General features: G+C 41.9%; 1 protein-coding gene across 1 annotated transcript in view; it reads left to right on the top strand.

The window, feature by feature from the left end:
- Positions 1 to 11,945, top strand: part of SELE (selectin E) — a 64,542-nt gene extending 52,597 nt beyond the window's left edge. The window contains exons 4-13 of the mRNA XM_061160281.1: positions 30 to 416; positions 1,420 to 1,527; positions 2,514 to 2,696; positions 3,617 to 3,802; positions 3,901 to 4,089; positions 5,691 to 5,867; positions 6,408 to 6,518; positions 7,378 to 7,399; positions 9,180 to 9,251; positions 10,651 to 11,945. Coding sequence (XP_061016264.1) covers positions 30 to 416; positions 1,420 to 1,527; positions 2,514 to 2,696; positions 3,617 to 3,802; positions 3,901 to 4,089; positions 5,691 to 5,867; positions 6,408 to 6,518; positions 7,378 to 7,399; positions 9,180 to 9,231 — 1,415 coding nt within the window. The 3' untranslated portion in view covers positions 9,232 to 9,251; positions 10,651 to 11,945. The remainder of the gene's footprint in view (positions 1 to 29; positions 417 to 1,419; positions 1,528 to 2,513; positions 2,697 to 3,616; positions 3,803 to 3,900; positions 4,090 to 5,690; positions 5,868 to 6,407; positions 6,519 to 7,377; positions 7,400 to 9,179; positions 9,252 to 10,650) is intronic.
- The last annotated feature ends 287 nt before the right edge of the window (positions 11,946 to 12,232 follow it).

The raw sequence follows: 12,232 nt of genomic DNA, 5'->3' as shown, positions 1-12,232 counted from the left end.
TCCCATTCCTTTCATGTTTCCCCACTTAGTGCTTCTCCTGTTTAAAGAAAGCAGAACCTGGTCTTACCATGCATCCAAGGAAAACATGACTTTTGAGGAGGCCAGAGATTATTGCCAGAAAACTTACACAGCTCTAGTTGCAATTCAAAACCAGGAAGAGATTAAATATCTGAACTCCACATTCAGCCATTCACCAAGTTACTACTGGATTGGAATCAGAAAGATCAACAATATATGGACCTGGATAGGGACCAATAAGTCTTTGACCAAAGAAGCCACAAACTGGGCTCCAGGTGAACCAAACAATAAGCAAAGTGATGAGGACTGTGTAGAAATCTACATTAAGAGAGAAAAGGACTCAGGCAAGTGGAATGATGAGAGGTGCACCAAAAAGAAGCTCGCCTTGTGTTATAAAGGTAAGGAGTCTGCGGCAGCAGTGGGAGGGAGATGTTGTGTGTGAGCATCTTGACAGATTGACTGTATACAAAAACTGGTCTCTATTGTGTGGATTTTATGTTCTAAAAAGATACAGTTTTCAAACAATCTATTTGAAATATTTAAACACCTGAAATGTGCCTCTTTTTGCTTCTTTGTGTGAATGTAGTTAAGAATGTATGTGTTTATGTATGGTGGTGATTTAGTTGCTAAGTTGTGTCCGACTCTTGTGACCCCATGGACTGTAGCCCACGAGGCTTCTCTGTCCATGGGATTTCCCAGACAAGAATACTGGAGTGGGTTGCCATTTCCTTCTCCAGGGGTCTTTCCCATCCAGGGGTTTGAACCTGAGCCTCCAGCATTACAGGCAGATTCTTTACCTACTAAGCCACCAGGGGAGACATATATAAGTATATAAGTATACATGCATATATGTATACATAAATATAGGCTTCCCCAGTGACTCAGTTGGTAAAGAAACCACCTGCAATGCAGGAGACTCAGGTTCAATCCCTGGGTGCGGAAGATCCCCTGGAGGAGGAAATAGCAACCCACTCGAGTATTCTTGCCTAGAGAATCCCATGGACAGAGGAGCCTGGCGGGCTACAGTCCATGGGGTCACAAAGAGTCAGACATGAGTTAGCAACTAAACCACCACATACTTAATACAGCGTGTATGCACACATGTAATATACTTTTTAGTTACTTGTTATTTATTTGCAGTAGGAGAATTCTCTTTAAATTTGTGATAAAGTGAATTTTCTATTTTGGGTGCCAGTTACAGCTCTACCTCTGATATTAACATCAGGGTTTGAAATTTTTGAGCTTAAAACTCAGCTTGGGCATTTCATCAAGCACCTCCATTAAACTCTCTGACACTCTGTATCATTGGTGACATCCCTGTTACACATCTTTGATCCTAAATTCAAAGAAACTCAGTTGAAGTATAATAACAATAGTCATCACGGATTGTCTTTTCCACAGCTGCCTGTACCCCCACACCCTGCAGCAGCCATGGTGAATGTGTAGAGACCATCAACAACTACACTTGCCAGTGCCACCCTGGCTTCAAGGGTCTCAAATGTGAGCAAGGTAAGGCTTGGTCTCAACTTTTCCTTTGCCTGAGATTGTAGGAGCATTTTATGTCCTAGCTGGTTTTGGTGTCAGGTCTGCATGCTTTCCCTTCCCTGGAGCATATGGAGTCAGAAGGAGGTTAAGAGCTGAAGCTGTGAAATCAGACCCTCCTGTGTTTGAATCCCAGATCTACCACTTAGTAGTTATGGCACCTTGACAACAGAGGTAAACTCTCAAGTCCCGGGTTCTCATTGTAAAACAAGGACAATAGAGTACCAACTTCATAGGCTTGTGGTTTGGACGATGTGAACAAATGCAGACACGACATTTTCATAGTGCCTGTTCTTTGCTAAGTCGCTTCAGTCATGTACGACTCACTGCGACTCCATGGACTGTAGCCCGCCAGGTTCCTCTGTCCATGGGATTCTCCAGGCAAGAATACTGGAATGGGTTGCTGTGCCTTCCTCCAGGGGCTCTTCCCAACCCAGGGATCGAACCCAGGTCTCTTTTGTCTCCTGCATTGGCAGGCAGGTTCTTTACCACTAGTGCCACCTGGGAAGCCTGGTGCCTGACATTTGATAAATAGCAGAGTCCCTTGGACTGCAAGGAGATCCAACCAGTCCATCTTAAAGGAGATCAGTCCTGGGTGATCATTGGTAGGACTGATGCTGAATCTGAAGCTCCAATACTTTGGCCACCTGATGCATAGAGCTGACTCATTTGAAAATACCCTGATGCTGGGAAAGATTGAGGGCAGGAGGAGAAGGAGATGATGGAGGATGAGATGGCTGGATGGCATCACCAACACAATGGACATGGGTGTGGGTGGACTTCGGGAGTTGGTGATGGACAGGGAGGCCTGGCGTGCTGCGGTTCATAGGGTCGCAAAGAGTCGGACACGACTGAGCGACTGAACTGACTGACTCATAGTTCTGGTTTCCAGGGTTCTTCTCACATGCGACAGGGTGAGAGAGGAGCAGAACTGATTTGTTTTCCTTTTTCAGTTGTGACCTGTCAGGCACAGAAACATCCTGAGCATGGACATCTGGTTTGCAACCCTTTGGGGAAATTCAGCTACAACTCTTCCTGCTCCGTCAGCTGTGCAGAGGGCTACCTCCCAAGCAGCACGCAGGCCACGTGGTGCACGTCCTCTGGAGAATGGAGCGCTCCTCTTCCAACCTGCAATGGTAAGTCTCTCTCAGAAAGCACAGAACATTCTCCAATCCATCTCTCATCCCCTTGGTTTTTGTCCAACTTATGCCATTTTCAGCACTTCAGGGAAAGTTCCTTCTAAACTTGTTCTAATTAAACAAGTTCTAATTCAACTTGTTCTCTCAGCTAGCATAGATAGGGCCAATATGGTGTCAGCTGGCCTTGAGCAAAGTTTTGATCCTGTATTTGACATGAGTGTTCTGAGGCTCTCGTGATGTGTGAGGGAACACAGAACTGTGGAACTGTCCTCTCAAAATCTGAATGACTTCCTCTCTCCTTTCTCTGTTTAATTTCATCCATGCAACTGGACCATGGAAGATCATGATAACCAAGCAACCTCAATATATCCTTTTCTCTCTGTCTTATCTTTCTAGGCCAAAGACAGAAAAACTCTTTCCTCCAGGTCTTATTGTTTAGGCACCAAGTCATGTTCGACTGTTTTGTGACCCCATGGACTGTACCTTCTCTCTCTGTGGGATTTCCCAGGCAAGAATACTGGAGTGGGTTGCCATTTCCTTTTCCATCCTCCAGGTCTTGCTGGGCTAAAATATATGAATGTTCTGTGCATGCTGGGATTTGTTTTTTTTAATCACAACTAGTCATAAATCCTGATCTAGAATCTGCTATTTTTCTTTGGTTTTGCCTTTTGTAAAATAAGCCAGGTAAAATGATCAGGAACCACTTAGCACAGTCAAAGTCAATCAGAGAGAATAAAAATATCAAGAAAAAAACATAGCAACTTTATTGTGGGTGTGCTTGTCCCCAGAAGTTAACCTCGGGCTTCAAGTTCTACCCTCTGGAGGTAGTTTCCTTACTGTGTTATAAACTCCAGTTCAATAAGAAGTGAATATCTCACTCCTCTGTAAAATTTCATGGTGTTTTTTCAAATCCTTAGTGGTTAAGTGTGATGCTTTGTCAAATCCGGACAATGGAGTTGTAAACTGTTCCCAAAACCATGGAAGCCTCCCATGGAACACCACCTGTACATTTGAGTGTCAGGAAGGATATAAACTCACTGGACCCCAGCACCTACAGTGTAACTCCTCTGGGATTTGGGACAATAAGCAGCCAACATGTAAAGGTAAGGTGGTTCCACATCAAGATTTATTGTAACATCTCAACCTTTTCTCCAAATGGGCAAGCCTGACCTGCTAATATAAACGGGGACATGTGTTGCAGCTGTGACCTGTGCAGCCATCAGCCATCCTCAGAATGGCACTGTGAACTGTAGCCACTCCTCGGTTGGAGAGTTCGCTTTCAAGTCATCCTGCCGCTTCGCTTGTACAGAGGGCTTCGTGTTGCAGGGGCCACCCCAGGTTGAATGCACTGCCGAGGGACAATGGACACAGCAGGTCCCGGTTTGTGAAGGTAAGCCTGAGAGTCTCCTTTCTCAAAGAACAGCAGTCTGCAAACATGGGCACTTAAAATGAAACCAGATGCCTACATTAACTATAATAATCAGATCTGACGGGCAACAATCATTTTATGTTTTTGAGATGCACATAAAGAACTGATGCTTGTCCAGGAAAAGGACTGTGTGGAATAAGAGTGGATGCTTTGCTGGCTTCTTCATTGTCCTGGGCTAACATAACTTTGCAACCCCATGGACTATAGCCCGCCAGGCTCTTCTGTCCATATTTCCCAGGCAATAATACTGGGGTGGGTTGCCCTCTTCCTGGGGATCTTCCCAACCCAGGGATTGAACCCACGTCTCCTGGGCTCTGGCACTGGCAGGCGGATTCTTTGTTGCTGAGTCACCAGGGGGCTACAGTCCATAGGATCGCAAAGAGTCTGACACAACTGAGCACACACGGAAATATATAAATATATATAACTTTATAAACGTCGGCATCGAGTAAGCAAAAATCTTAATCTAAAGGGAAATCGCATTAGAAAATTTACAAAATAGAATTATGAGAACATGTTGTTGCTGTTGCAGTTCAGTTGCTGAGTCGTGTCTGACTCTTTGAGACCCCATGGAGTGCAGCAGTCCAGGCTTCCCTGTCCTTCACTATTTCCCGGAGTTTGCTCACATTCATGTCCGTTGACTTGGTGATGCTATCTAACCAACTCATCCTCTGCCACCCACTTCTCCTTAGGAGCTGACTCTAAAACTCTTATCATGCCCTTCTTCTGAAACTGCTCATAACTAGCAGTGATGAAAATGTTTCTAGTATGGTCTCAGTTAGAGACACCCTTAAAACCTACATAAGCACTAAAATTTAGTTTAATAAAGCAAGAGCAAGGATGTTGAAAACAAGCAGGTTTCACTATCAGGTGCTAACATTTTTGTAGACAAATACAGCACAGAGTTATTTCTAGTGGCAGAAAACCACAAGACAAAAACCAAACTGTAAAGCAGATAAATTTGATGTGGCTGCCTGCTTATCTTCCTTTCTTTTTGGCCTCATCTCTAAGTACTCAAGACTCATAAGTTGCTCCCTGACTACCTAAAATCTTTCTTCTGACCCTAACTTCATCACATGTCAGAACAGGAGCCATTGGTCCTGTAAAAAGCTGTCTAGTACCATTGTCAACAGAGGGACTGGAATTCAAAGAAAACACAGCCATCTTCCCATTTGTCCGGGGACTAATGAAGAGGCACAGTAGTGTCCGACTCTTTGCAATCCCATGGACTGCAGCCTGCCCTGCTCCTCTGTCCATGGAATTCTCCAGGCAAGAGTACTGGAGTGGGTTGCCTTTTCCTTCTCCAGGGAATCTTCCTGACCTGAGGATCGAACTTGGGTCTTCTGCACTGAGGGCAGTTTCTTTACCAACTGAGTCACTAGGGAAGCCCAATGAAGAGGCAGCCACATAAAATTTATCTGCTTTGCAGATTGCCCCCAAAGGACTCGATTCTAATTTCCTCCATACTGAAAACTATGTAGTACTTAGACTGTGACTTTGTCAGTTTTAGAAGTCTTCCAGTAGATTTTTCTTAATTGCTACCCGTATCCTATCATTTTCAGTGGTACGATGTTCACGTTTGGACGTTTCTGGAAAGCTCAGCATGAACTGCAGTGGGGAGCCTGTGCTTGGCACTGAGTGTACGTTTGCATGTCCTGAAAGATGGACGCTCAACGGCTCTGTAGTGCTGACCTGCGGTGCCACAGGACACTGGTCTGGGATGCTGCCAACCTGCGAAGGTGAAGCACGAGTGATGCTGGTTGTCTGGGGCGGGGGAATCAGAGAGAAGAAAGGGAGCAAAGAAAGGAAGCTATCTGGCTACAATAATGAACTATCCGGTATATCCAAACCAGGAAGGTCAGAAAGATTACCCAGGTTAACATTTAATGGGTGGATATTTCATTTTATGGGGAAGAGAGAAAACAGGAGTGACATGTTGTCGGAATTTTGACAATTGGAGAAAGGAGAGCTAGTGGGAAAAGTGGGAGGGGAAAGGAAAATGAGTGAAAAAGAGAAAGAGAGACAGAGGTTAACCAAAGTGTGCTGTAAAAGCTTGGCAAGTTAGAGCTCTGCCTGACCGTTTTGGGAGGTAAGCTCACAAAGAGGTTCGGGCTGATCTCAAAGGCCTTGAGTACCATGTCCCTGCCTCATGTATTGGACTAGATGACTCTTCTCCTTTGCACATTATAACCAGTGTACAAAGAAAAGGGCAAATGGACAGAACAGGAAGACTTTAAATTTAATTCCTTCTCATGACCGTTCACCCTCTGTTTCCTTAGCTCCCATTGTGTCCCAAACTCCCTTGGCAGTTGGACTTTCTACTGCTGGAGTCTCCCTTGTGACAATACCATCCTTTCTCTTCTGGCTTCTGAAACGCCTTCGGAAGAAAGGTGAGGGCATTTATGAATGTACTCCAAAAAGGTTTTTGATAAAAAAAATTTTTTTCTCTTTGATGAGGCATGTTGTCTCTCATAGATTTAAAAAGTAATTAGAAGCAAATCACTAGTCATTTAATGAAAAACACAAATAAACTGCAGGATAAATAAGCAGAAATCTTAGGAAAAGAGTTTTAATACAAATGTTAGTATGCTAACATTGTACAACTCCAGGGGATGCTGTTCACTTTGAACTCTATGGTCTGAGGAGTTGCTATACCGAGGCTGCCATAATTAGTGGTCCTGGGAAAAGGAAGAAAATGTTTCCAAAAATTGTATTTGGAATACAGGCTTAAATTTGGGAGCATCTCAGGAAATATGTAGTATTCTTGCCAGGAAAAATTATAGATAGGGGAGCCTGGTGGGCTACAGTCCACAGGGTCACAAAGAGTTGGACATAATGGATCGATTAAGCGCACACAAAGAATATGCAGACACATCTAGCCACACTCCTGATCTGTTTAGCCTACAGAGTCTTTAAATTTTTTTGAACTAAATTCTGACACTTACAAAATAGGAAATTTCATGTCAAATCAGATTTGAGATTTCTCATGACCAACTGGAAGATGGACAAACTTGGCAGGTGGAGCCTATGGGGTATCTGCTTGCCTTAGGAAGCTGCCGTGCCCTTTGCATGAATGTACACTTTGCATTCACCCTGTCCTGTTGTCTGATATGTTTGTGTTCTGATAATTATAGGGGCCTTGAAGGCCTTGAGTTTGCTATCCCTGATAAATAGAGTCATATTGTTTCAGGATTTAAAATGTCCTTGAAAGTCATTTAGCCCAAATTAATAGTTCTCTTTCTCTTGCAGCAAAAAAATTTTCTCCTACCAGGTAAGCTGCATTCTTGAATTTAGGTTGGTGCAAAAGTAATTACGGTTTTGCACTGTTGAAATTTGCTGTTTGATATTGGAATACATTCTTAAATAAATGTGGTTATGTTATACATTATTTTAATGCACATTTCTCACTTTATGTGTTTTTGCTAATGACATTGTGTGTGCTAAGTCGCTACAGTTGTGTCTGACTCTTTGGAACCCTATGGACAATAGTCCACCAGGCTTCTCTGTCCTTGGGATTCTCCAGGGGATATTTCCAACCCAGGGATCGAACCTGAATCTCTTATGTCTTCTGCATTGACAGACAGGTTCTTTATCACTAGTGCCCCCTAGGAAAGCCCTGCTAATGGCATTACTTGCTGTTTATTTATTTATTTATAATGAAGAGCAATAGTTTCCTACTCTGTTCCTATTTGCTCTTTTCTTAAAATTAATTAATTTATTTTAATTAGAGGATAATTTCTTTGCACTATTGTAGTGGTTTTTGTCATACATCAACATGAATCACCCACAGGTGCACATGTGTCCCCTCATCCTGAATTCCCCTACTAAGAGCACCAGCTTTGAGTGCCCTGCTTCAGGCATCAAACTTGCTATTTTGGACTACGGAAATGATGTTAGGCAAAACTCAAATTAAAGCGATTTTTTTACTCGAGTTCAAAATGGATTGTAAAGCAGCAGAGACAACTTGCAACATCAACACATTTGGCCCAGGAACTGCTAATAAACATACAGTGCAGTGGTGGTTCAAGACGTTTTGCAAAGAAGGCAGCCTTGAAGATGAGGAGCATAGTGGCCGGCCATCGGAAGTTGACAATGACAGACTGAAAGCATCACCAAAGCTGATGCTCTAACAACTAACTACGTGAGAAGCTGCCAAGGAACTCAATGTCGACCATTCTATGGTCGTTTGGCATTTGAAGCAAGTTGGGAAGGTGACAAGGTTCCATAAGTGAGCTGACCGCAAATCAAAAAAAAAATCATCATTTTGAACTGTTGTCTTCTCTTATTCTACTCAACAACAAATCATTTCTCAATCAGATTGTGACATGCGATGAAAAGTGGATTTTATATGATAACCAACTCAGTGGCTGGACCGAGGAAGAAGCTCCAAAGCACTTCCCAAAGCCAAACTTGCACAAAAAAAAAAAGGTCATGGTCACTGTTTGGTGGTCTGCTGCCTGTCTGATCCACTACAACTTTTTGAATCCCAGTAAACCATTACATCTGAGAAGTATACTCAGCAAATTGATGAGATGCACCGAAAACTGCAATGCCTGCAGTCAGCATTAGTCAACAGAACGGGCCCAGTTCTTCTCCACAATGCTGGACCACATGTGGCACAACCAGTGCTTCAAAAGTTGAACAAATTGGGCTATGAAGTTTGGCCTCATTCACCATATTCATCTGACCTCTTGCCAACCAACTAGCACTTCGTTAAGCAGCTTTACAACTTTTTGCAGGGAAAACACTTCTACAGCCAGCCTGAGGCAGAAAATCCTTGCCAAGAGTTCATTGAATACCAAAGCACAAATTTTTATGCTACAGGAATAGAGCAACTTATTTCTCATTGGCAAAAACATGTTGATTGTAATGGTTCTTATTGTGATTGCTAATGATGTGTTTGAGCCTAGTTATGATTTAAAATTCACAGTCTGAAACTACAAATACTTTTGTACCAACCTAAATGTAAAGCATGCCATTGAACATTTTACACATTTTTCTCTTCATGTTGAAAACCAGTGCTTTACCTTGGTGTCTCATGTGTTCCACAGCAGCTGCTCAAGCCTGCTCAAGATGGAGGCTACCCAGCACCTTCCGAGTTAATTTAAGTCCAAAGGAATCAGGTAAGATTTGAAAATCACATATGGTTTTGAAAAAAAGACATGTTCCCCACATATTCTATTGTTCTTTGAACCCTCCAAACCTGCTAGTTTCTAGGGGGGAAATCACCACCTTGGTGTTATTTTATGGAAAGTTGTTTCTTTCTTTCTTTTTGTAGGAGAGGAAAGGAACAAGAATCTTGCCTTCATTGAGTCATTTCATTTATGAAAATTAATAATAATAATGATAGTTAACCATTCTATGGCACTTACTATGTTCTAGGAACCACTCTAAGCTAGGAATTCTATGAGATAAGGGCTATTGTATTTATTATTATTATATATATGAAGAAAATGAGGCACAGGGAAGTTGAGTAATGCCTAATTTCTCGAAACTATTAAGTTATATAGTCAGGAATCATACTCAGGTAGTCTGGCTCTAAAATCTGTATTTTTTTTTTTTATTAGTTGGAGGCTAATTACTTCACAACATTTTAGTGGGTTTTGTCATACATTGATATGAATCAGCCATAGAGTTACACATATTCCCCATCCCGATCCCCCCTCCCACCTCCCTCTCCACCCGATTCCTCTGGGTCTTCCCAGTGCACCAGGCCCGAGCACTTGTCTCATGCATCCCACCTGGGCTGGTGATCTGTTTCACCATAGATAATATACATGCTGTTCTTTTGAAATATCCCACCCTCACCTTCTCCCACAGAGTTCAAAAGTCTGTTCTGTATTTCTGTGTCTCTTTTTCTGTTTTGCATATAGGGTTATCGTTACCATCTTTCTAAATTCCATATATATGTGTTAGTATGCTGTAATGTTCTTTATCTTTCTGGCTTACTTCACTCTGTATAATGGGCTCCAGTTTCATCCATCTCATTAGAACTGTAAAATCTGTATTCTTAAAAACACTCTGCTTTGCTTTGTGAGAATTTGGAAGGTTCAAGTTGCCTCTGAATAGATTTTTTTTAAATTAATAGACATTTTTATGTATGCAGTTTTAGGTTTACAGAAAAAATCAGTAGAAAGAACAGAGTTCCAACACACCTCCCTCATACCCTCTGATTTCCTCTATTATTGACATCTTACATTAGTATGGTATTTTGTTAAAATTGATGGGCCAGTTTCGATACATCATTATTAACTAAATCCCACAGTTTACATTAGGGTTCAGTCCTGGTTCTGTATATTCTATGGGTTTTGACAAATATATAATGACATGTATCCATCATTACAGTATTGTACAGAATAGTTTCACTATCCCAATTGAATAGGATAGTGTTCATATTTGCTGTTCATATTTGGACTAGCCTTGTGAGAGTATACACAGTTATCTGTGCTAGAAGGGGAATTTTGTTGTTGCTGTGAGTATGCAAAATATTAAGGATCCTGATGTCATGCACTCTCATTGCAGGAGCACAAGCAAATTAGGGAACGAGAGCAATACCCTGAAGATGGCAGAGACAGAGAGGTCTGCTTGGGTCTCCAGCTCTTCTCTCCTACTGCATCCACTGGCTACATTTACAGGTGGGGCCATGGTACCAGTGAGGACTTCAGTGGACAAAATCCAACGAGCAAGTCCAGTCTGCCACCAAAAAAGACTCAGTTCTCTCCTTTCCGGCACTGACTACTGGAAGGAAGGGATGATATTCTTGTCCATGCAAAAGCAAAGAGACTAAGGCTCTAGAATCTCAGAATTCCTTTCCTAACTCACCCTTCACTCACTTTGAAATCTTGTGGGGTAATACAATAGTTAGTGGCACTGTTTCTTTCTTTTGTCCCTCATGTTGTTTCAGCTGCTGACTCTGTAATTGCTGTCATGAGGATGAATAATAATTGTCAAGAATGTAGAGGAAACTGGTCATAGATATTCTATTAATAGACTTGGGGGGAAATGACAAAAGTTTAATGCCACGGGGTGATGACATGTGAAAAGTTGTTAATAGTGGAAATTCTATTTAGCACAGCAAGTACAGTCCCAATAACTTTGATCCCTGTGGGATTCAGTGTTTTTTTAAAGTGTTTTTACCTTCCCAGGTGGCACAGTGATAAAGAATCTGCCTGCCACTGCAGGAGATGCAAGAGATGTGGGTTCAATACCTTTGTAGGGAAGATTCCCTGGAGAAGGAAATGGCAACCCACTCCAGTATTCTTGCCTGGGAAATCCCACGGACAGAGAAGCCTGGTGGGCTACAGTCCATGGGGTCACAGAGTAGGACACTACTGAACGACTAAGAACTAAAGTGCTTTTAGAGGTTGCATTCTTTTTGCTTGCATTGAATATAGTATACATGCCATAAGTCTTAATTCAGTACAAGTATTTTAAGTTATGATTTTAAATGTTTTAAGTATGTATTTATTAAGCTTATATCATACCTGGGTTTACCAGGTGGCTCAGGGGCAAAGAATCCATCTCCCAGGCAGGAGATGTGGGTTCGATCCCTGAGATAGGAAGATCCCCTGGAAAAACAAATGGCAACCCACTCCAGAATTCTTGCCTGGAGAATCCCATGGACAGATAAGCCTGGTGGGCTAAAGTCCATGGGGTTGTAAAACAGTCGGACACAACTTAGTGACTAAACAAATGTCTACAATCACAAATATTGTACTTAACAAATACACAGATATTGTACTTAATAACTATTGTAATTAACTTATTGTATACAACTTTATAAACGTAAAGTTTGATAATAAACATGTTTATATTTATCCTGTGTAATGGCTCTTAAAAATCTATTTTACTTAGGTAAAACTCACATACCATAAAGTTCACTGTTTAAATATAAAATCCAATGGATTTTGGTATATTCATGAGATCCTGTGACCATCACTGCTATCTAACTCTGGAACATTTCTGTCACCCCCCAAAAGAAACCCAGGACTCAATAGTAGTCACTCTCCATATTTCCCAGCCCCTGATAACTACTTACCTAATTTTTCCTTCTATAAATTTACCTTTCTGGACATTTCATAAAAATAGAATCATCCTACTATAT

Source organism: Dama dama, chromosome 14 (assembly GCF_033118175.1).
Source record: "Dama dama isolate Ldn47 chromosome 14, ASM3311817v1, whole genome shotgun sequence".
NCBI lineage: Eukaryota > Metazoa > Chordata > Mammalia > Artiodactyla > Cervidae > Dama > Dama dama.
This window is presented reverse-complemented; position numbering and strand designations above follow the sequence as displayed.